This window comes from Musca domestica, unplaced genomic scaffold, assembly GCF_030504385.1.
Source record: "Musca domestica strain aabys unplaced genomic scaffold, Musca_domestica.polishedcontigs.V.1.1 24, whole genome shotgun sequence".
NCBI classification, from domain to species: domain Eukaryota; kingdom Metazoa; phylum Arthropoda; class Insecta; order Diptera; family Muscidae; genus Musca; species Musca domestica.
The window spans coordinates 8,154,535-8,177,928 of NW_026712272.1; the positions used below are offsets into that span (position 1 = coordinate 8,154,535).

The 23,394-nt window shown below is 35.6% G+C and overlaps 3 protein-coding genes across 3 annotated transcripts; 2 read left to right on the forward strand and 1 right to left on the reverse strand.

The window, feature by feature from the left end:
• Nucleotides 1-213: 213 nt before the first annotated feature.
• LOC101888330 (ras-related GTP-binding protein A) lies at nucleotides 214-3,256 on the reverse strand. The gene is made up of 5 exons (XM_005191440.4): nucleotides 3,096-3,256; nucleotides 2,930-3,029; nucleotides 2,644-2,861; nucleotides 2,422-2,588; nucleotides 214-1,170 (listed from the first exon to the last, which is right to left on the reverse strand). Exons 1-5 carry the CDS (start codon nucleotides 3,105-3,107, stop codon nucleotides 738-740), a joined length of 930 nt encoding a protein of 309 aa, XP_005191497.1. The 5' UTR covers nucleotides 3,108-3,256; the 3' UTR covers nucleotides 214-737.
• Nucleotides 3,257-4,308: 1,052 nt separating this feature from the next.
• On the forward strand, nucleotides 4,309-5,023 carry LOC101888504 (uncharacterized). The gene is made up of 3 exons (XM_005191441.4): nucleotides 4,309-4,471; nucleotides 4,652-4,789; nucleotides 4,870-5,023. Exons 1-3 carry the CDS (start codon nucleotides 4,388-4,390, stop codon nucleotides 5,017-5,019), a joined length of 372 nt encoding a protein of 123 aa, XP_005191498.2. The 5' UTR covers nucleotides 4,309-4,387; the 3' UTR covers nucleotides 5,020-5,023.
• A 5,589-nt stretch (nucleotides 5,024-10,612) lies between these two features.
• Nucleotides 10,613-18,065, forward strand: LOC101888679 (GILT-like protein 1). The gene is made up of 5 exons (XM_005191442.4): nucleotides 10,613-11,109; nucleotides 13,860-13,991; nucleotides 14,068-14,235; nucleotides 17,608-17,745; nucleotides 17,837-18,065. Exons 1-5 carry the CDS (start codon nucleotides 10,993-10,995, stop codon nucleotides 17,945-17,947), a joined length of 666 nt encoding a protein of 221 aa, XP_005191499.1. The 5' UTR covers nucleotides 10,613-10,992; the 3' UTR covers nucleotides 17,948-18,065.
• The last annotated feature ends 5,329 nt before the right edge of the window (nucleotides 18,066-23,394 follow it).

A 23,394-nucleotide genomic window follows, 5' to 3' on the forward strand; every position in this document is an offset into this window, starting at 1 on the left:
AAGACTCCCTTCAGGTCGTCTATAAAGACTGCCTTCAGGTCGTCTATAAAGACTCCCTACAACTCGTCTATAAAGACTCCCTCCAACTCGTCTATAAAGACTCCCTCCAACTCGTCTATAAAGACTCCCTCCAACTCGTCTATAAAGACTCCCTCCAACTCGTCTTTAACTCCGTTAATAAAGCTGTTTTTCTTATTTTTATTTTATTTTTAAAAATATAGTTTATTGGTTTATTTTTATTGAGATACACCTATGGATTGAAGAAATTTGGAACTATACAAAAATATCTTAGATTGTGAGTTAAAAATTGAAATTGAGCTTTAATTAATGATTTTAGTTTTCGAAAACAGATCTTATCTCAATTGCGAAATGCGTCTTTAGAGAAATTGAAATTTCAGATGTGATTGTGGTCCTTAAAAATAAACATAGGAAGTGCGAAATTTATTACAAAAAGTATTTGCTATTTTTTAGTAAATATTCTTCAGATAAAAGACAAAACAAATTTCATAAAAAAAATAACAACAAATACCTCATTATTTTATTTAGATCTTATGACTAAATTGTTCAAAAGAAAAAATATTAAAAGAAAAAAACTCCACTCTATCCCATGAAGCGGAGTAATGGAAAAGAAATTTGAAAAAAAAGTACCAGTACATAAAATATTTACAAGCACTTTGCACTTAAATATAACATTCATTGCAACCTCTTGGTGAGAGGCGAGAAACAATTGGAACTCTTCAATGATATTGATGATGGCTGACAGCATTTGTATTTGGATTCTCCAACTCCTCAAAATATTTCCGAGCATTGCGTATATTTACCAATGTGGCCTCGGATGGTATGGTGGGATCAGACATAACAACCATAACATATGTGTTGCTGGTAAAGGTGTCAATGAATGCAGCAAAGGCACTGTTGCGAACCTCAATTGAATGGAATTTACCACCCAATTTCGAACAGCTTAATTTAAATTGTTTAATAATGTTGGAAACTTTTTCAAAACGATGTGAATCACGGTTCTTTTTACTTTGACAATGTGAGATTACTAGAAATGTTGCCTTCTCGAAAAGTAACACCTCGTCGGCTTCGATGACATTGGCGAAAGCCGACAGGGAATTTTCCAATGCAGCAACATTTGGTATGAGCATAGTTACAATGCTGGACCAGGCTCTGAAAAAGAAAGAAAAACAAATGAAATGTCGTTAAAAGTTTTATTTTGATTCGGTATATTTTATAGAAATTCCCTTAAGATTGTCCACAAAGCCTTCCGACATGTCATCTATAGAATTATAGTTAGGACCGCTAGTTAAAAATAACTTCTCCCTAAGTTGTCTATAAGACTCCTTTCCGTCGTCTATCAAGACTCCTTTCAGTCATCCTTCAAAACTCCTTTCAGTCGTCTTTCAAAACTCCTTTCAGTCGTCTATCAAAACTCCTTTCAGTCGTCTATCAAAACTCCTTTCAGTCGTCTATCAAAACACCTTTCAGTCGTCTATCAAGACTCGTTTCAGTCGTCTATAAAAGACTGCTTTCAGATTCCCTTCAGTCGTCTATAAAGCCTCTTTTCAGTCGCCCATAAAGCCTCTTTTCCCTCGCCTATAAAGCCTATTTTCAGTAGTCTATAAAGCCTACTCTCAGTCGCCTATAAAGCCTTCTTTCCGTCGTCCAAAAGGACTATCAGGACCACTTTTAGAACATAAACCCTAATTTCAAACGGCTACAAAGACTTCCTTTAGTAGTCAATATAGACTCCTTTCAGCCTTCTATAAATACTCCTTTTTAAATGGCCTTTTAGTCGTCAATAAAGACTCCTTTCAGTCGTCTATAAAGACTCATTTCAGTCATATATCAAGACTTCTTTCAGTCGTCTATAAAAGACTCCCTTCAGTCGTCTATAAAGGACTCCCTTCAGTCGTCTATAAAAGACTCCTTTTAGTCGCCTATACAGCCTCCTTTCTGTCGTCTATAAAGACTTGCTACAGTTGTTAATAAAGACCCCTTTCAGTCGTCTATTAATACTTTTTTAGCTCTTCTGGTGACACTTATTTTTCTGTCAAAGAAAGACCAAATTATGCCCCTCTTAAAGGTATCAAATTTGGCGTTTTAGGAGTCTATAATTCTTCGGGTTGTCTCAATAGTTTACTTCCTGATCATCTATAAATACTCTTCAATTTTCTATGCCAATCAATTCTTTGCTTTAACTCCTTGCCCTTTAATTTGTCCTTAAAGGCTCCATGCTTTCATCGCACCTATAAAGGCTCCCTTCTCATTGGCTTCCTCATACAGACTTTCTGTCTTTGCCTATATAGACTCCACTAGCTCCTATTCCGTTTTTAATGTTAATGCCTTCAGCTCATCTATAAAGATCTCCTGCTCGCTTTTCACAGTCAGTCCTCCTTTAGATCGCCCTTTCGTATTTACCTATAAAGCGTTTCATCCCAAATACTCGTCCTAAAGCAAGTAACATTTCCGGGCCTTGAAAGTCTTATCAAATCATCTTCACGATCCTTGAACAAAGTTTCTCTTTGTTCCTCGGCCACCAGATCCATTTTGTGGATAAGACAAAAGATTTTGGCATCGGGAGAATTCTGTAACAAACAAAATCATTTTAACAGTATTTCTTTATAATATAGCAAATATTACCTGTAACAATGCTTCCAAACATGATTGATAATAGTGGACATCTCTTTCCAGTTCACGACTCTCAACATCAAAAACATAGATCAGCACCTCAACGTTACGGAAGATATTGTCACGCTGTGAGGCAAAGTATTGTTGCATGAAGCCCTCTTGGCCACCACAATCCCACAGGTTTAGAACCAGATTTCCCAAAAACCGGACATGGGAGTGTTCCACATCGACTGCAAATAGTTATAAAAGGAGGGTTAATTTATTTAGAACCGGGGAACTGTGCTGTGGCACATCTTACTTGTTGCTCCCAGCCGCGTTGTATCTCTGGCAATGTAATTGGCAAATATAATGGAACGCATACTCGTCTTGCCGGAGCCACTCTTGCCCATAAGCAGAACCTGTTGTGAAAAAGTGGTTTCAGTTGTTTTTCATTGTAATTCTTTATCAATATTATGTTTCCCTACCTTCTTCTTCATTTTGTGGGATGTTTTGTTGATATTTTACGTCTAAAAATTGGTAGATTGCTTAGTTTTTTTGTGAAATATGGATTTGCTTTGGTTTCCTTATTGCGTTTTCCTACGCCCAATAAAATAACAAGAGGATTACAAAGTCCCTTTGTAAAAAATGACGGCGTAGAAATGAGAAACAAAGGAAGAAGAAAAAAGCACAATGAATATTGGTATAAAAACAAATAAATCTAATTCCCACTGATAACAAATTAACAGCTGGATCACTGACCTTATGTTTGTTGTTGATTATTGCACAACGTAACGCATAAGATTGGAGCCGTTAATTTACGTCTTCTAAAGGGCAATTTGACAAATAAATGAGGGGTTTTAAATAATATTTTATCTAGCGGGGTTTGCCTTTTAATTGCTATGGCGTTATCTGGAATATTAGCCAAATAAATTTAAATACAAAAAAAGAATATTTATATGTGATGGAAAGTATAATATTGGAGTTTTCTAGTATATACCTCGACATATTTTAACATTAAATGATATTACAAAAAATATTGGTGGATTTTTATACAATCTGATATAAGATATATTATCGTGATTTTCAAAATTATTTAATATTTTCCCATGTGACGCCCATGACGGCTACCATGATAACTTATTTATGAACCAATTTGTTACGCTCGTTTGGAGTAATATTCATTTGCGATCTTAACAAAGGCACGTTTTCATAAAAAAATTCAGTTATATTTTTTAAAAACAGATCATCCGTCAAGACAGGCAGAAAGTCTCCAGAATGATTTTTCCAAAATTAACATTAACTCTGAGTATAATTTCTGGATTATCTGGGGTGCTAACTCAAGATGTAGGAAGACCAAAGGTATGTCCTGAAGTTAGTAATAAGAGTTTATGAATCTTTTTCATTTTCGAAATAAATGTTTTTTAACTGCAGTTGAAAATTACAATTATTTACGAAGCTTTGTGCTCCGATAGCATAGATTTCTTAGCCCATCAATTGGGACCGAATTACGATGTTCTCAAAGACTATATAGAGATTGTAATGGTTCCATTTAGTAAATCTGTGGTGAGTATATGACATGTTTTATAACTAAAATCTATAGTTGGAGGTTAAAACTGCGGAGTATTTTTAAATAATGCCACTCGATCAGAATTTTTTTCTCGACATAGAATACCTACAAAATTTCCTTCTTAATTTTCAGTCTGTGAATCACACTCTTCAATTTATTTGCCAACATGGACCGGAGGAGTGCAAGGGCAATCGCCAGCAGTTGTGTGTGATGAACCAGAGCTATGACCATGTAGTCCAAACAAAATTCGTCTTGTGTCAGATGGGTCAGAAAAATATAACAGATATTGAAGAGGTAAATTGGAAATGATATTCTTTAATAAAAATAGGAATTGTAGGTCTTCATTGGAAAAAAGAAACATTTTTTTTCCTGCTGGGCCTTCCATTTTGCGTCTAATCTTCCAATATATTCTAAAGTTTCTTTCCTATTACTTTTAAAACTGTTTGTAATTTCTAATATCTATTTCCTTGACAGTGTACTAAATCGCTGGGCTTATCGAGTGACATTGATGAATGCATGAACGGTGATGAGGGCAATCATTTGCAGCTGCAAGCCGAGCGCGTAACATTTGTATACCGACCACAATTTTTACCAACAATAATCTATGATGGGGTAAGATATCCTTTCATTTACAAATTTGATTAATTTTATGCTTTAATAAATTTTAAATATTTATTTTTGTATTTTTTTAGGTCTTTAATCCAATATTGCAGAATAATTCACTTAAGGATTTCCTCGGTACGGTGTGTTATGTGTTTCAGTTGCGCGGCGATTTAATACCCTTGTCCAGAGTCTGTAATCAGCCGATAGTTTGTTTGACCTGTTCAATTTTGACGATATGATAAAAAAAAACAAATCTTAATATAAATTAAAACTAAAGTTAACAAATAAAATCGCACAGTTTAAATGGCCATAGAAACATGTTGATGTTAATTGAGAAAAAAGGTGCAGATTAAAAAGAGGACTTTCTTCCGGCAGAAGTCGACAGCCGTAGAAAATCAAAGGGGTTTAGGTTGACTTAGTCCAATTTCAGTCCCAATCTAAACCAGATCAATCTAATGTCCTTTGTTTTTTTTACGAAAATGGCAGTCTCTGAATTATGCCAAAACATTATTTTCTACATCATAAGAACTCAAACTACCGACATTTAGCAAATTTGACAGGAAAATATGACTAAATTGTAAAAAAGAAATATGTAGATATAGCATGTAGTAAAGAATCGTTGATTTGTTTCGCTAGTTATGACAGATAAAAGTATTGAAAATTACCATCTCTTTAAAGATGAGATTTTAAATCGAAATGCTTTAAACAAGGAATTAAAAAGTGAAGATATAAACACCGTTTAAAAAACGGAGCAGATTATTGTTTAAAAATCAAATATTATTGCTGTGATTATCATTTTAAAAAATTGTTTAAAAAATCTACGTTCAGTGGTCTGAAGTTCCTTTAAAAGATTTGTTAAAAAGTCTACGTTTATTGGACAGATGTTCCTCGGAAAAAAAAAACAACTTAAAAAGCAGTAAGTTCGACCGGGCCGAACTTTGAATACCCTCCACTTTTTGGAACCAATTTGGAAATTTTCAAAAAATAAAAAAAATCTGTTAAAATTTTAAAAATACCAAATATAGCCGTCTATTGGGGTCTATTCGACGTGGACCTACATAGTCATGGTTTGTCATAAGTCATTACCATATTCAAATAAACAGTGAATAATGTTGCTAAAATCGTCAAAATATCGCATATAGGGAGGTCCCGTTATATCGAAGCTGTGCGAAGACCTGCATAGACAATAATCTGTCACAGGCTGTAGCATCCATTACGAACTTCAAATACCACATCTCACACAATTTCGATGGGTATTGTACCTAAAATCGTCAAAATACCGAATATAGGGAGGTACCGTTATAAGGGGGCTATACGAAGACGTGAACCTGCACAGACAATTTTCTGTATTAGGGTGTAGTATCCATTTCGAACTTCAAATACCAAATTTGAAACAATTCCGGTGAATAATGTCGCTAAAATCATCAAAATAGCGAATATCGGGATGTACCGTTACATCGGAGCTATATGAAAACGTGGACCTAAATGGCCCATTTACGAACTTAACCTGCCTACTGGAAAAATAAAGATGTGTGCAAAATTTTAGCCATATATCTTAATTAATTTGAAAGATAGCGTGATTACAACAGACAGACAGACGGACGGACAGACAGACAGACAGACGGACATCGCTAATTCGACTTAGAATTTTACGCTGATGAAGAATATTTGGGTCTGACATGAGTATTTCGAGGAGTTACAAACGGAATGACAAAGTTAATATACCCTCCATAGTATGGTGGAGGGTATAAAAATTATGAAACCAGCTTTTATTATTTTTTTTTTAAATTCACGTTAAGTGGTCTGAAGGTCCTTTAAAAAAATTGTTTAAAAAATCAGAGTTTAGTGGTCTGAAGGTCCTTTCAAAAAATTCTTTAAAAATCAACGACTATTCCTTGAATGGTCCTTTGAAAAAATCTTATTATATTTTTTGAGTTTTTCCCTCAAAAAATTCTTTAGAAAATCCAGTTTTATTGGGCAGATGATCGATCCCTTGAAAAAATTCTGTCCGATGGGATATCCTTATAACAGATCTTGTATTAAGCGAAATATTGATATGCGCCATGTCTGGATGGAATCGGATGTTAATTTCGGGTTTTATGGGCTTCATGGATATTCAAAATTTTGATCTTTTGTGGGGGAGGTAGCAGAAAAAGTGGACCTATATATACCATGTATATAGCAGATCTTGTGTTAGTAAAAATAATGGGATGTATGAAATACGCTTTGATTATTAAAAATTTTGACCCTTTGTGGGGGATGTACCAGAACGAATGGTCCGATATCTAACATCTTTATAACAGATCTTGCGTTGAGAGAAATATCGAGATGTGCCAAGTCCGAATGGAATCAGAAGTTAATTTTGCGTTTTATCATCTTCATGAATATTTAAAAATTTGACCTTTTATGAGGATAAGTACCAGAAGGTGTGGACCAATATATTCCATCTTCACACCAGATCTTGGGCTGATAAAGATATTGTGATGTGTGTAATTTGAAGACAATCGGACTATTATATCACATTTTATAAGAGTTACAATTATTCACTATTTAGATACTTTGTGGGGGAGGTACTTGATGGCGTGGACCGACATTGTCAATTTGTGCACCGGACCTAGCACTCATAAAAATATTAGGATTTACAAAGTTTGAGCAAAATCGTATGTTACTCGTATATGTTATCCCCAATATTTCTTTGCCAAAATCGAACTAAGTCAACCTAGAACCTTTTTCTTCACTTACGAAGAAGCCAGCCGACGACTAAATAAAGTCAAAAAAGCGTTTTATGTATTCTCGCCTTTAAGTCTGCAGGCTTAAGTCATAGGCTGGCTTCTTCGAAAAAAAAAACAAAGAAGCGTAGGACCAAAATCAAACAAAGTCAACCTAAAACTCCTTTGTTTCTCTACGAAGAAGCCAGCTGATGACTTAAGGCTGGAAATACATATACATACATGGCTTAAGTCATCGGCTGGCTTCTTCGGAGATGAACAAAGGAGCCTGGGCCCAAAATCGAACTAAGTCAACCTAAAACTCCTTTGTTCATCTACGAAGAAGCCTGTCGGTGACTTAAGCCAGCCAAATATGCTCTTTATGTATTTCCAGCCTAAGTCTTTCAAAAAAGGCCCTCTATGTACTCTCACCATAGACAAATAAAGGTATAGACTAAAAAGTTTTAAAATTTTCCCTTCCGGCAGATATCACTATTGTTGATCTTGGGCCAGTCAAGTCACTCAGGGCTCGACTTCGAAAACAATTTATTCATTTTTCTGCTATTTAAGTTCTCTATTTTTATATTTCACGACATATTTGGATAATGTAAAAGTAAACAAAGTCGATGTTTCGTTTTTAATTGATAAATAATAAAGAGTCATAAAAATATTAAATATTTTGTATTTTGAGATACTGAACCTCTTTTACAGCATGAACGACGTCTATTGAAGCACTTTTTTCAGAGATAACAGATGAGACAACTTTTTTGTCTATACCATGGTAGAAGAATATAGGTAGACGCGACGACACAGCTGCTGGGACAATGAACTGTCAAATCAATTTTGGAATCGAAAATGAAAATTTAAAAATGTTTGACATATCAATTCTCCTAAGCGTTGATGCATCTACCTGTATTTTTCTACCATGGTCTACACCTAATTTGTCATGCTCTCACCATAAGTTTATTAATATAATATTATTCTCAAGCCATTTTGGAATATTGGATAGTTTCGAAATATTTCAAAGAATGATAGTACAAAAATTACACCCCCCTAAACTTAACTTTCAATTTGTTTGTTGTAATTGTTATTTTTATGTAAATTATTTGCTCTTTTTTCATTTCCACAGAAATTTTATTAAAAAAAATAATTGTTCATCATCTATGACCGTAGGAATACTTATTTGAATTGAATACAGTTTTGAACAATAGAGTTTTGTGTGTGTGTGTTCAAAAATCTTTTCGAAGAAATATTAAATGTTAAATCATGTTACGGAATAATTATATTATAATAATTAGTTAATTATTTTATACAAATAAGTAAGGAAACAGTTTATAGATTTGAAAGATGCACTATTCATATGGAAATACTCTTGAGTTTTGAAATTAAAAAAAAACACTTTTGAAAACAGATATTGTACCCAAATATATTGCTAATTAAAGAAAGAAGATAGAAGGTCAAAGGAAACTTTTAAAAAGGCTCTCCATTCAAAAGGTCTTCATAGGGATGTTTAAAGATACCATATTTCCAAACAAGTTATTTTGCAGGACCTCAGTGAATAGAAGACCTTTAAAAGTCCTCAGTTTATTGAAGGCGTTTACCAAGTCTTCTGTTTATAAAACCCCTAGGAGTGTTTTATAATCGAGCTGAAGCTAGAGACTCTATAATAGACAAGAATAGACCTGGGAGTCTATTAGAGACGATTTAGAGACAGGAAATCTATAGAGGCGAGCTGAAACCGAGTTGTTAATAACATACGAGTGGATTTAGGAGTCTGTTATAGACGAAAGTCTATAAGAGACGAGCTGAAGCCAGTGGGTCTATTTTGGATGAACTGAAGCCAAGGAGTCTATTGAGACTAGGAATATATAATAAAAAAGTTGGAAGAAGATTCTAGTGGATTCCAGAGATTCTATTTTCTACGATATGTACCCTACCTATTACAGGTAAGCTTTGCCTACGGAGTCTTTAAGAGACGAGCTAAATCCAAGAAATTTACTACAGACAATTTATCAATTGGTTATCTTGCAGATGTAGTCCGCTTTAGAATAACTGAAGCCAGGAAGTCTTTTGTAGACTTGTGGTGTCATGGAGTCTATTTTGGGGGAACTGGAATTAGGGAGTCAATTTTAGACTAAATGGGGCCAGTAAGTCTATTTTAGACGAGTTAGAGCTAGGTAGTCTACTATAGACGAGTTGTAGATCAGGGATTCTATAATAGACGACCTGGGGCCAGGAAGTGTTTTATAGATGAGTTGGGGCCAGGAAGTGTTTTATGGCCATGGGGGGGCTTATTTTAGACAAGCAGAGGGTCTATTAAAAGTACACTTAAGCCAGTAATATGTTAGACATGGGCTCAGGGCAGTAAGTCTATTAATGCCATGATTGGTCCATAAAGACTGCTTATCTCCAATATAACCAGGGAATCTATTATAGACGAGCTGAAACCAAGAATTCCACAACAATCGACACCTTCAATGCCATCTGTGTGGACCTTTTAATAATCTGTTGTCAAGAAAATTACTTTCAAAAGATATTTTGTCACTAGAATAACTGTTTATTATATTGTCCAGCCCTGGCTCCACATTGCTTTGTGACTTCTCAAACTAAACTACTTTTTACTGGCAATTGAGAGACTTTATAATAGAAATTATCTTAAATTATGCTAATTTTGGCCTCACATTCTGCAATGTTTACATTTAATTATGCAAAATGGCCTTCAATAGTTTTGTGAATTCAATAAAATCCCCAAAAAAAAAAAAAACAATCAACTAGGCTTACACTCAACGGAGAGCCTTATTTGTTTTCCATTAAAACACTCTCTCATTGCAATGCATGCTGCCAAAAATAACGGCAGAGAAAGAGAGAGTGAGAGTGTGTGTATTCAGGTGGCCTCCTTTATGTTAAACAATGTGACAGAGAAATGAAATTTTGGTCAATAAACAGGTCTCGCAGATCTCCCGCGCCAGCAAAGAGTTGTCAAAACAAACAACGCTGAAGCCAAGCTTGACATAGGCGACGGAGCATAAACGCCAACGACAATCTACGTCCACTGTGTGTGATTAAACGATCGATCACAACAACAACAGCAACAGCAACAAATTAACAACCTTTTTTTGGGGTGTTAAAACCCAACTGGCGTCAGTCAACGGCAGCGATACCTCGTCAGTCGTCAACCAAGCGATCGATGTGGCGACGTTGAATAGTTTTTCTTTTGTTTCTGAATCGAAATCGAAATGTTGGCTTGAATTGAGTGGATCGAGCCGAGTGTTGTGCTGTGGCGTGGCGTGGAGTCCAAACGGTGTACGTTTTCAGAAATCAAATCAGTTGAATGCGGAAAACAGTAATACGAGCACACCAATAAAAATCTTCGGGACTAATTAAAAACGAAAATAAAATTTAGTGACAACTACAACAACAGAAACTCTGATTTAAATTTCCCCCACATTAACCAAAAAAAAAATCCCCTTAACTTCAAATTACAAGTTCGACATAGTCACGAGAATGGCTTTACAGAAATTAAAATTGTCATTGTCTTTGATTTTGGCCCTTGGTGCGTTGGCGGTCTCTTTGAATGCCGGCAGTGCATTAACCCAACAAACGAATGCTGTCAAAGAAAAGGTGATTGGAATAATGAACAGAACAGAACAACTAATAAATATTGAGATTATGTTGGGATCGTCGAAGATAAAGAACAAGAATTTTAAAATAAGTGATTAACAGCATTTAGTTTTTATTGTTTTTATTGGAGGAGAAGTGATTTAATGCGAAGTGGGAAGGGTGGGAGTTGGTGATAATCACGTGTTGTTGGTGGTAAATAAAAACAAAAAGTGTTGATAGGCTCGAAAATGGGTTAGTGACGTCTGCTAGAGAGGAGAAGCTATTGAAGATGTTTTATAGAAGAGCGTAAGCAAGTAAATTTAGACGAGATAAAGTCAGATAGTCTGATTTGGGAGAAATTTAGGTAGAAATTATAATTTAGCTGAGCTGGAGTCAATGGGTGTATTTTAGACGTGCCTGGGCCACGCAGTCTGTTTTAGACGGGAAGAAAAATTCAGTTTATTTTAGAAGAGCTGGAGCCAGGAAATATATTTTTTTTAGGCAATCTAGATATAGGGAGTATGTTATAGATGCGCTAGAGATGACCTGAAACCAAGAGTTTATTATAGACGAGTTTATACCAGAGAGTCTATTTTAGGTAAGTAAAAATAAACTCCTATTTAGAGGGGCTGAAGCGACGAAGTCGATATAGCCATGACGGATGAAGCCATGAAGTCTATTTCAGGCGAGCTAAAGCTGGGAAATTTATTTTCGACGAGTTTGAAGTCATAGAGTCTATTTTGGGCAAGTTGAAGTCTGGGAGTTTATTTTCGACGAGTTTTTTTGTCGGGTAGTCTATTTTATACGGGTTCACGTCAGAACTCTTATTTTAGACCAGTTGGGAAGTCGGGAAGTCTATTTTAGGTGAGCTGGAGCCTGGGAATTTATTTTGAAGTCAGGAAGACTATTTTCGACGAGTTGTAGTCAGGACGTTTATTTTAGTCGAGTTGAAGACATTAATTCTATTTTAAACGAGTTGAAGTCAGGCAATTTATTTTCGACGAGTTGTAGTCAGGAGGTATGTTTTAGACGAGTTGAAGTCAAAGAGTCTACTTTCGACGAGTTGTAGTCAGGAAGTCTATTTTAGTGGAGTGGAAGTCAGGGCGTTTGTTTTAGTCGAGTTGAAGGCAGGGAGTCTCTTCAACGCTAGCTGGAACCAGGGTGTCTTTTAATAGACTATTTGAAGTTAGGGAGTCTTTTGTAGACGAGTCTTTAAGAGTTCAGGGAGTTTTTGAAATGTGAGCTGGAGCCAGGGAGTTTTTTATAGGCGAGATGGAGACAGGGAGTTTTTTATAGACGAGCTGGAGGCTAGGGAGTCTTTTATTGACGAGCTGGAGGCCAGGGAGTCTTTTATAGACGAGCTGGAGCCAAAAAGTTGTATAGACGAGCTGGAGAGGGGGAGTCTTGTATAAACGAGCTGGAGCCAAGGGAGTCTTTTATACACGAGCTGGAGCTAGGGAGTCTTTCATTGACGAGCTGGAGCCAGGGAGTCTTTCATAGACGAGCTGGAGCCAGGGAGTCTTTCATAGACGAGCTGAAGCCAGGGAGTCTTTCATAGACGAGCTGAAGTCAGGGAGTCTTTCATAGACGAGCTGAAGCCTGGGAGTCTTTCATTGACGAGCTGAAGCCAGGGAGTCTTTCATAGACGAGCTTGAGCCAGGCAGTCTTTTATAACCGAGCTTGAGCCAGGCAGTCTTTTATAGACAAGCTGGAGCCAGGCAGTATATTTAGACGAGCTGGTACCAGGGGGTCTATTATAGACGAGCTATAGGCCAGGGGGTCTATTATAGACAAGTTGCAGGCCAGGAGGTATATTATAGACGAGCTGAACTTTCAGGGAGCCTTTTTTAGATGAGGTGGAGGCCAGGGAATTTTTTTTTTGATGAGTTGGAGGCCAGTAGTCTTCTTTTAGAGCAGATGGAGTGCAGTATTCTTTTTTAGAGCAGATAATAAGCAGGTGTTTTTTTTATAGACTAGCTTTATTACACGATCATTTATAGGCGAGCTTGAGTCAGGGAATCCTTTAAAGGCGACCTGGAGTCAGGTAATTTTTTAACGACAAGCTGAAGCCTTTTCTATACGAGCTGGAGGAAGAAGGTCCATCTGACGGGAGCAGAGCTGGAGCCAGAAATTCCGTTTTAGAAGAGCTGATACAAAAAAACTTTTAGACGAACTGGAGGAATAAAGTCAATTTTAGACTAGTTAAAGGAAGCAAATTCATTTTAGACGAGCTAGAGGAAAAAAGTCTATTTCAGACGATTTAGAGGAAACAAGTAAATTTTAGACAAGCTGAAGCTTGAAAATACATTTAGAACGAGCTGGAACGAGCTAAAGGAAGAAAATCCATTTTAGATGACCTGAAGCTAGAAAATCCATTTAGGACGAACTGGAGGCAGAAAATGGATTTTAGACGAGCTGGAGGCATGAAAGTTCGATTTAGAAGAGCTTTTACAAAGAAGTTCCTTCTAGACGAGCTAAAAACAGAAAGCTCATTTATATGGTCCGGAGTCTGGAGCCAAGAGTCTATTAACGATGAATTGAAAAGGGATTTCCTTAACTAGAGACATAAAATAGGGACTGAAATTCCTTCCCAAAGTCTAATTATTGGTCTCCCAGAACCTGTACGAATCTACTAGTTTTGAAATTTTCTCAGATATCGTAAAGAGAAAACTGGTTATCGTAGTAAAAACTTTTACATTCATGCTGTTCTGGAGCAGACTCTATCCTTTACCACAATTTATTATTCCAAAATTTCATTTCCCCTCTTTTAGTTGAAAGTAATGGTTCTCTATGAGTCATTGTGTCCGGATAGTATACGTTTTATTGGCTCACAATTGGGCCCCAACTATGATGGTCTAAAGGATTATATCGACATAACGTTGGTGCCATTCGGTAAATCAAAGGTGAGTGAAGCTTACGAATTTCCTTTTAATGCATTTCTTATATAATTGATTCTCTTTCTCTGACTTACCCTTCCAGTCAATCAACAATAATGGCCTCGTTCAATTCTTCTGCCAACATGGACCTAAAGAATGCGAAGGTAATCGCCAACAGCTATGCGTTCTGCAACAAACCACGGATCAGGCAACACAGGTCAACTTTGTCGTTTGTCAAATGAGAAAGCGTGATGTGACGGATATTCGAGAGGTAAGTGTACACAAGGAGGGATTTCTGCCAGCGAGAAAAATGAGAAGAAAAAACCAGTAAGGAAGGGTCAGGTGGGGTCGACTATATGATACCCTACACCACTATGCGTATTTAGTATATGCGTGTATAGCATATTGGAAATTTATGTGAAGTAGATCATACCAACTATGAACCAAATAACATCGCAGTGCATGATATGACTTCGATAAGGATTATATTAAAGAATATTTAGCGGAGCAATAGATATACCTGACCGAGTTTCACCAAATGGTAAAATTTGATTGAACATGAAAGAATCTATTCAATTTGGGCAGATATTACATGGTGAGCAATAACAGTACAATCGGAAGGAGATGTATGTCGAAGCTATATAAAGACTTAAACCGATCTCCATAAAATTTGGCAGAGGCATTTTCGAGCTATATCTGAACCGGTTTTCAATAAAATTTGAAGCACTTCCTTTTTGGCTGAATTCCGTCGGAAGCCCCACAATTCAGTCCATTTGGGCTGATATTAGCCATTTGGTGCACATATCGGTTAGAGATTTATGTGGGAGCCATGTCCTAATCTGATCCGATTTTGATAAAATTTGGCAGAGGTATTTTTGAGCTCCATAAGTTATCTGATATGTGAGGGAATAAAAACCCCCAACCAGATGAAACACATATATTGGAGCTATAGCTATATTTGAACCGATTTTCACCAAATTTGAAGTACTTGCTTCTATAATGAATTCAGTCGGAATTGCCTAAATTGTTCATTTGGGCTGATATTAGCCATTTGGTGCACAATTAACCTGAAATCGGTTGAAGATATATATCTATGGGAGCTACATTTTAATTTGAACCGATTCTCACCAATTTCAATAGGGTTCGACTTTGAATAGAAAAAAATGCAACAAAGTCAAACGCCATAATTTTTACATTTCTTTTTTAATTTTTTTTTTAAAGGAGAGCAAAAAATGTCGGAAATAGCATCAAATTTTAGAATAAATTTAGATTTTTTTAAACTGGTCACTTTGGTACGAATTATGACCTTCAAACGGCCAATGAAACCGTCATACTCTGCCCGAATGTTGCTCTGCGGTATTTTGGTCCATTCCCGGCGAAGCGCTTGCTTGAGGTGATCGACACTTCGATCTTTTTCAGTGCCAACCCTGCTTGGTGGCCATTGTGCGCTGGGAATGAAGCGAGGAACCTCATTTTGTAACCATTCTTGGGTGGCGAGTGCTGAGTGCGATGGTGCTGAGTCCTATTGGAATATCCAAGATCTGCGGCCAAAATGTTTGCGTGCACAAGGCTTTAATACACCCTCCAGGATATTTTCGCGATAATATTCGGCATTTATTCTCATAACACGGCCGATTAATATCAGCGGCCATCACCATGGCCGGCGCTTGAGTTCTGGTGGCCAACCGAAGGTACACATTTTCTGCTGACCTCTTTGGCAAGTAAACACGATCATTTTGTTGTTTACAAACTGATAGACAAGGAATGTTTTCTCCTCGGAGAAAAAAATTATTAAAAAAAGGAATCTCCGAATTGAAAGGACATAAACAAATTATTTGAAAAATCCACGTCTTAATATGTCTTTGAAAAAATTATTTGAAGAATCCACGCCTTAATATGTCTTTGAAAAAATTATTTAAAAATCTTACGTCTTAGAGGGTTCTTGAATAAAATTATTTGAAAAATCCACGCCTTAAAATTTCGTTGAAAAAATTATTTGAAAAATCCACGCCTTAAAATGTCGTTGAAAAAATTATTTGAAAAATCCACGCCTTAAAATGTCGTTGAAAAAATTATTTGAAAAATCCACGCCTTAAAATGTCGTTGAAAAAATTATTTGAAAAATCCACGCCTTAAAATTTCGTTGAAAAAATTATTTGAAAAATTAACGCCTTAAAATATCTTTGAAAAAATTATTTGAAAAATCCACGCCTTAAAATTTCGTTAAAAAAATTATTTGAAAAATCCACGCCTTAAAATTTCGTTGAAAAAAATTATTTGAAAAATCCACGCCTTAAAATTTCGTTGAAAAAATTATTTGAAAAATTAACGCCTTAAAATATCTTTGAAAAAATTATTTGAAAAATCCACGACTAAAAATTTCGTTAAAAAAATTATTTGAAAAATCCACGCCTTAAAATTTCGTTGAAAAAAATTATTTGAAAAATCCACGCCTTAAAATTTCGTTTGAAAAAAATTATTTGAAAAATCCACGCCTTAAAATTTCTTTGAAAAAAAAGTATTTGAAAAATTAAATTTTTAATTTTGTAGAAAAAAATTATTTGAAAAATCCACGCCTTAAAATTTCTTTGTAAAAAAAGTATTTGAAAAATTAAATTTTTTATTTTGTAGAAAAAAATTATTTGAAAAATCCACGCCTTAAAATTTCTTTGAAAAAAAAGTATTTGAAAAATTAAATTTTTAATTTTGTAGAAAAAAATTATTTGAAAAATCCACGCCTTAAAGGGTCCTTGAAAAAAAATATTTAAAAAATCCCGAATTTAAAGGACTTTGAAAATTATAAAAAAAATATTTGAAAAATCCACGCCTTAAAGGGTCCTTGAAAAAAAAAATATTTAAATAATCCCGAATTCAAAAGACTTTGAAAATTATAAAAAAATATTTGAAAAATCCACGCCTTAAAAGCCCTTGAAAAAAATTATTTGAAAAATTCACGAATTCAAAGACTTTGAAAAAATCATTAACAAAATTATTTGAAGAATTCACGCCATCAGAGGTCCTTGAAAAAAATATTAAAAAAAAATTATTTCAAAAATCCCCGAATTTCATAATTTCATAATTGATGGAATGCGGAATTCTAATATTTCTACTGAGGTGCTTGGAAATAAATATTTAAAAAAATCCACAAATTTAAAGGTCATTGAAAACAATTATTTAAATAGCATACCCGAATTTGAGGTACCTTGAAAAAAATTTAAAATTTAAAATCAGCGCATTAAAAGGTGCTTGAAAAAAATTATTAAAAAAAATCCCAAAATTTAAAGGTCCTTGAAAAAAATATATATAAAAAAATGCACGTCTTAAAAGGTCGCTGAAAAAAATATTCGAAAAATTCATACCTTTAAAGGTCATTGAAAAATATTATTTAAAAAATCCCCGAATTAAAGACACGTGAAAAGAAATATTTAATAAATCAATGCCTTCAAAAGGTCCTTAAATATGGGATATATCGATCTACTCCTTCCCCACAAAATTTTGAATCAACGATTCTTTTCAAACGTGGAAGTTCTTAATATTTCTCTCAACCAGATCTCTGCTGTAAATTATGTTATATCGAATTTATCGCTCCATTACTTCTGGTACATACCTTTCCTAAAAATACCTTCACTTTCCCTTTTTCTAGTGTGCCGAATCACTGGGCCTATCCAGTGACATTGATGCGTGCATGCACAACGGTCTGGGTACCACATTGCAACTGGAAGCGGAGCGAGTCACATTCCTATTCAAGCCACAATTCGTGCCGACCATAGTCTACGATGGTGTAAGTATTACATAATTGCAGCAACATAATTTCCGAATTGTAAATATGTAACTGCATGTCCTCTCTCCCCCTTCTCTTTTTCGGTGAACAGGTTTTCGATCAGCAATTGCAGGACAATTCGTTGCGTGACTTCCGTGGCACCGTGTGTTATCTGTTGCAACGACGTGGTGATATTTCTTTTCATTCGGAGGTCTGTCAATAGGAGACGGAGAGGCGACGACAACGCTTGGTTGACAGTTGCAAGTGAGAGAAGAAGAAACAAAACAAAAACGAAACCCCAGCGACCAAAATTTATTTTATGACAAAAGTTAAGTTTTTTTTTTAGAAAAAAAAAAAAAAATTAACCAAAATTTATTGAAACACTGCAATAAACTACATCAACAGTTCCAATATGGCAACAAAATGTGGGTCAATATGAAAACGTTTTTTTTATGGTTATTTGATTTCGTTGTTGTTGCAGGTTTTCTTGTTTGTTGTTGTTTTTCTTTTTTACTTTGGATATGGTTCATGAATACTGTTTTTCGTTTTGAATGCAATTTTGGTGCAGTCGAAGAGTTTTGTTGAGCGTTGTGGAGCTATTGTTGCTGTTGTTGTTGTTGTTGTCAATAAACCGCATTTATTGACAAAATAATAATAACTGGAATTTTGTTGAAATTTTAATTTTTCTAAAGGCATGCGTGTCGCTGTTTGTTGTCACAGTAGGGTTTCGAAGTGAGTGAGGGAGATTTGGGTTGTGATTTTTAGAAAAAATCAAAAATGTTTGGATGATGGAATGACACATTTTTTTTTGGCGAATTATAAGCTGTAATCATGGATAATTCAACGATTATGTTTTCAATTGGATTTTTATTAAATTAAAAGGTAGTCATTTCAATAAGCATTCCCATCTCTGCATTTTCTGTAATTTATCCTGTCAAATTTTTCTGCATAGAAAACAGGTATCTATCAGGTATTTATTTAGGTATTTGCACCCTGATTGCGGAAAAGTATTTTTTTCTTGGGGGACGGACCCGGATATTCGTATATTTAACCTGAAAGTTTTTTAACCGGACTTGTCCGAGTTCAAAAGAACCAAATCCAAGAAAGATAATAACAAATATTGTAACATTTTGGAAAGGTTTTTGTGTCAGCTATAATTTGGCATCGATTTTATGGACTCCCAGAACAGGGCCTTTTTGGCTTTTAAGATTTTTTTTAAAAAATCCGGATCCAAAAAATTGAAAATTATTTTGATACAACTCTGGAACCGTCACACATCATGTGAACATTTGCTTGATAGGTAGTTTCATTAACTTTAAAATGATTCATATATTTTCCAAATCGGTTTTGTAGGTCCAGGTGTAACCCGGGTCTTGGACCCGGATTTTTGGGTCAAATATCCGGTTATCCGGGTCCGTTCCCCAAGAAAAAAATACTTTTCCGGTATCAGGATAAAAAAAATATTCATTTGACATGTCATTTTCAAAATTTATTTTTAGAATTCAATATATACACACAAATCAGAGATGGGAACCTGTTTTCTATGCCGTGTATCTGACAAGTTAAATTACAGGAATGAGAGAGCTTGGAATGCTTATTTGAAATGACTTTACCTCTTAATTTTACCATGACTAGAGTTTTTCCGTGTTTTTTAATATATTTACCTGAAATTTGAAAATATTTTTCAATAGACTGTTTTTCAATCAGCTGATGCAGAGGTATAGCATCCATATAACTGCATATGTTTATTGAAAAAAATCCCTCAACAGTTTATGACCTAGGGAACTAATATTCGTTCGTAAAAAGCTGGTTTCGGGCCAAAATGGAAACCACGAATGTTGGACTCGATTTCACCAAAGCCTTTGACAGACGTGACTTCGTATACAATATGTAGTCGGCGGGTTTTGATGCACAAACTTGAAATTTTCTGCATTTTTTAGAGCTAGAAATTTTTATTCTTGGGGACGGAATCGGGTTTCCAGATATTTCCCCCAGAAAATCCGCTTCCGTTGCAATATGAATATGTCGGGATAACTCCAGTTAATTAATTTTAATTTTTTTTTTAAATATTTTTTGGGACGGAACCGAGTTTTCTGATATTCTTTTCTTTTTTTACCCTCAGCCATATGACTACAGAGGCTATATATTATTTAGACCCTGGGTCTCTTTAGACCCATTTCGTTTCAGGACATTTGGAGTCTGTCTGGCTGGTGCGCACGATAACTCTCGAAGGGAATATCCGGTTCGGTGATGTAAGAGTCCGATTATCTTCAAATTACACGCATCAAATTACACCCAAGGTGTGGTCTGAAGATGGAATATTGCGATCCACTCCTTCTAGTACCTCCCTCACAAAGAGTCATAAAAAGCGAAATCGGCTGGGCCAAACTTTTAATACCCTCCACCTTAGGGTAAAAGAAACATTAGAAGAAATGTGGCAAAAACCATTAAAATGCCTAATATCGGGAGGCACCGTTATATGGGGGCTACACCAAAACGTGGACCTATAATTACAATGATTCGCCTCACGAACTAGGACCCATTATGACCCAAAAATACCAATTTTTAGACAAATCAGTGAAAAAAATGTGGCCGTTATATGGGGGCTATATCAAATCATGGACCCATGCATGCAATGTTTCGCCACCGAAGCTGGAACCCATTATGACCAACAAATACCAATTTTCAGACAAATCCGTGACATAAATGTGGCATAAATAATCAAAATACCGAATATCGGGAGGTACCGTTATATGGGGGCTATACCAAAACGTGGACCTATAATTCAATGTTTTGCCACACGCTCAGGGACCCATTATGACCCACAAACACCAATTTTTAGACAAATCAGTGAAAAAATGTGGCAAAAACCATCAAAATACCGAATATCGGGAGGTACCGTTATATGGGGGCTATACCAAATCATGGACCCATACATGCAATGTTTCACCACCGGAGCTGGAAACCATTATGACCCACATATACCAATTTTTAGACAAATCCGTGAAAAAATGTGGCAAAAAAAAACTAAAATACCGAATATCGGGAGGTACCTTAATATGGGGGCTATACCACAACGTGGACCTATACATGCAATGTTTTGCCACACGCTCAGGGACCCGTTATGACCTACAAATACCAATTTTCAGACAAATCCGTGAAAAAATGTGGCATAAATCATCAAAATACCGAATATCGGGAGGTACCGTTATATGGGGACTATACCAGAACGTGGACCGATATATGTCATTTTCAATACCAACCATTCTAGACACAATGCAAATAGCTCTGCTAAATTTTGGCGCTCTACGTCAAATAATGTGGGCTGTATCGTGATTTTAACAGACAGACAGACAGACAGACGGACGTCGTTAAATCGACTTTGAATTTTCTGCTGACGAATATTTAAGGATGTAACAAACGGAATGACAAAGTTAATATACCCTCCTTTCCAAGGTGGAGGGTATAAAAATAATAATAATCCGAAAATTTTAACTAAACTAGATTTTTTCCTGTTTTTATGTCATCCGTCGTTCTATGGAGGGTATATTAGCTTTGATTTTAGCGACATTATTCCCCCGAATTTCGTATTCGAGGTTTATAATGGGTACTGCATGCCTAAAACATTTGTATACAGGTCCACTTCTTCGTATAACCAGCATATAACGGTAAATCCTCTTATAATTATTTTGATGATTTGAGCGATATTCTTCACTGGAATTGTTTTAAATTTCATATTTTTGAAAATTTCCAAGTTCCTTCCAAATGGTGGAGGGTATTAAAAGTTCGGACTAAGCGGTTTTTTTTTACTTTGTAACAGACTTTGTGCTGATGGAAAAATTGAGATGCATCAAGTCTGAATGGAATCGGACGCTATTTTCGCGTTTTATGAGCTTCATGGATACTCAAAATGTTGACCCTTTGTTGGGGGAGGTACCAGAAGGAGTGGACAGATATATTTCCCATCTTCACACCAAACCTTGGGATAGTAAAAATATTGTGATGTGTGTAAGTTGAAGAGAAGCGGATGCCTCTTCCGGATTTAATGATCGTTTTGGTTATTCAAAATTTTAAACCTTTTTGGGGGAGCTACCAGAAGGAGTGGACCGATATATTTCATATTCACACCAGACCTCGGGTTAATAAAAAATATTATGATGTGTGTAATTTGAAGACAATCGGACATTTTATAACAGGTATAATTATTCAAAATGTTGACCCTTTGTGGGGAGGTAGCGGATGAAGTGGATCGATATTGTCCATTTTCGCACTTGATCTAGCACTGATGCAAATATTAGGATTTGCAAAGCTGGAGAAAAAAAAAACGGATTATCCTTCCTCTTTCTGTGCAGTAAATTATTTTCTTTGAGGTGGAGGTACCAGAAGGACCAAGGACCAATCTCCGTACTCGATCTAAGTTTGACAATAATATTACGATGTATCAAGTGTAAATCAAATCGGATACTCCCTTCGAGAGTTATCGTGCGACAAACAGACATCGCTAGATCGACTCCAAATGTCCTGAAACGGATTTGGTCCACAGAGACCTAGGGTCTAAAACCGTTGTCTCGATGAGGCACGTTTTGGGCGTATCAAATGATACGCCATGTGGCTAAGGGTATAATAATCCTATAGAAGAATCAAAGTTTTTCATTTTTTTAATTACAGCCAAAAAACATTGGAAGTTTACTTTTGCGCCACCTTGTATTTACATCCTATGACATGTCTAAGTTGTTTTCTAAGTAGTTATTGGGGCCAAAGCGTACTTAGTGAACTTATTATTTTGTTACGAGCATTTTTGCTCGGTAGCAGTTCTAATTCCAATGTCTAAAGTTGATTCTTCCCTGAGGAAAGGCTAAGAGCAGACGGGTTAACAATTCAAAGAAGATATTGAGAACCAGTAAAGAAAGTCCTAAAGTCGGACGGGGCCGACTTTATGATACCCCACACCACTTCGATAATTTAGTAGAGCTCCACATAACAATCAAAAGTTTTTATGGGAGTATTCAAAGGATAAATATGCCGAAGCATTTGTATCTTTTAAATTCGGACTTGTATTGTCCATTTGAGGTATATGAGAGCTATATCCAAATCTGAACCGATATTGATAAAACTTGGCAAAGATATTTTTGAGCTGTATTTCATACATTTCCCTGAATATCGTTGTTACGGGGTGCATATTACTGCTGCGGAGGACAAAAATAGAAAATCGGATGAACAATATATATGGGAGCTATAGCTATATATAAACCGATATTCACCAAATTTGACATACTTGCTTTGCACTTCGGTCGTAAGTGCCGAATTCCATCCCATTTGGGCAAATATTAGACGTTTGGTGCACAATAAAAGGTAAATCGGACGAAGTTATGTATATATGGGAGCTATATCTAAATCTGAACCGATCTCGATAAAATTGAGCAAACGTATTTCTGAGCTGTATTTGATATATTTCCCCAAATATTGTTGTTACAGGGTGCATATTACTGCTGCGGAGGACAAAAATAGAAAATCGGATGAACAATATATATGGGAGCTATAGCTATATCTGAACCGATTTCTATCAAATTTGGCATATTTATTTTCAGGCCTAATTTGGTTGTATGTGCAAAATTCCATACTATTCGGGCTGAAATTAAACGTTTGGTGCACAATAAAAGGCAAATCGGA

Excerpts from the sequence above, each read along its gene's own strand:
- LOC101888679 (XM_005191442.4), top strand. The coding sequence starts at position 10,993 with ATGGCTTTACAGAAATTAAAATTGTCATTGTCTTTGATTTTGGCCCTT. Across the intron at positions 11,110-13,859 it reads CGAATGCTGTCAAAGAAAAG|TTGAAAGTAATGGTTCTCTA; the intron begins GTGATTGGAATA and ends CCCCTCTTTTAG. Across the intron at positions 17,746-17,836 it reads CGACCATAGTCTACGATGGT|GTTTTCGATCAGCAATTGCA; the intron begins GTAAGTATTACA and ends TTCGGTGAACAG.
- LOC101888504 (XM_005191441.4), top strand. The coding sequence starts at position 4,388 with ATGAACCAGAGCTATGACCATGTAGTCCAAACAAAATTCGTCTTGTGT. Across the intron at positions 4,472-4,651 it reads ATATAACAGATATTGAAGAG|TGTACTAAATCGCTGGGCTT; the intron begins GTAAATTGGAAA and ends TTTCCTTGACAG. Across the intron at positions 4,790-4,869 it reads CAACAATAATCTATGATGGG|GTCTTTAATCCAATATTGCA; the intron begins GTAAGATATCCT and ends GTATTTTTTTAG.
- LOC101888330 (XM_005191440.4), bottom strand. Across the intron at positions 2,589-2,643 it reads GTTTGGAAGCATTGTTACAG|AATTCTCCCGATGCCAAAAT; the intron begins GTAATATTTGCT and ends TGTTTGTTACAG. Across the intron at positions 1,171-2,421 it reads TGGGATGAAACGCTTTATAG|AGCCTGGTCCAGCATTGTAA; the intron begins GTAAATACGAAA and ends TTTCTTTTTCAG.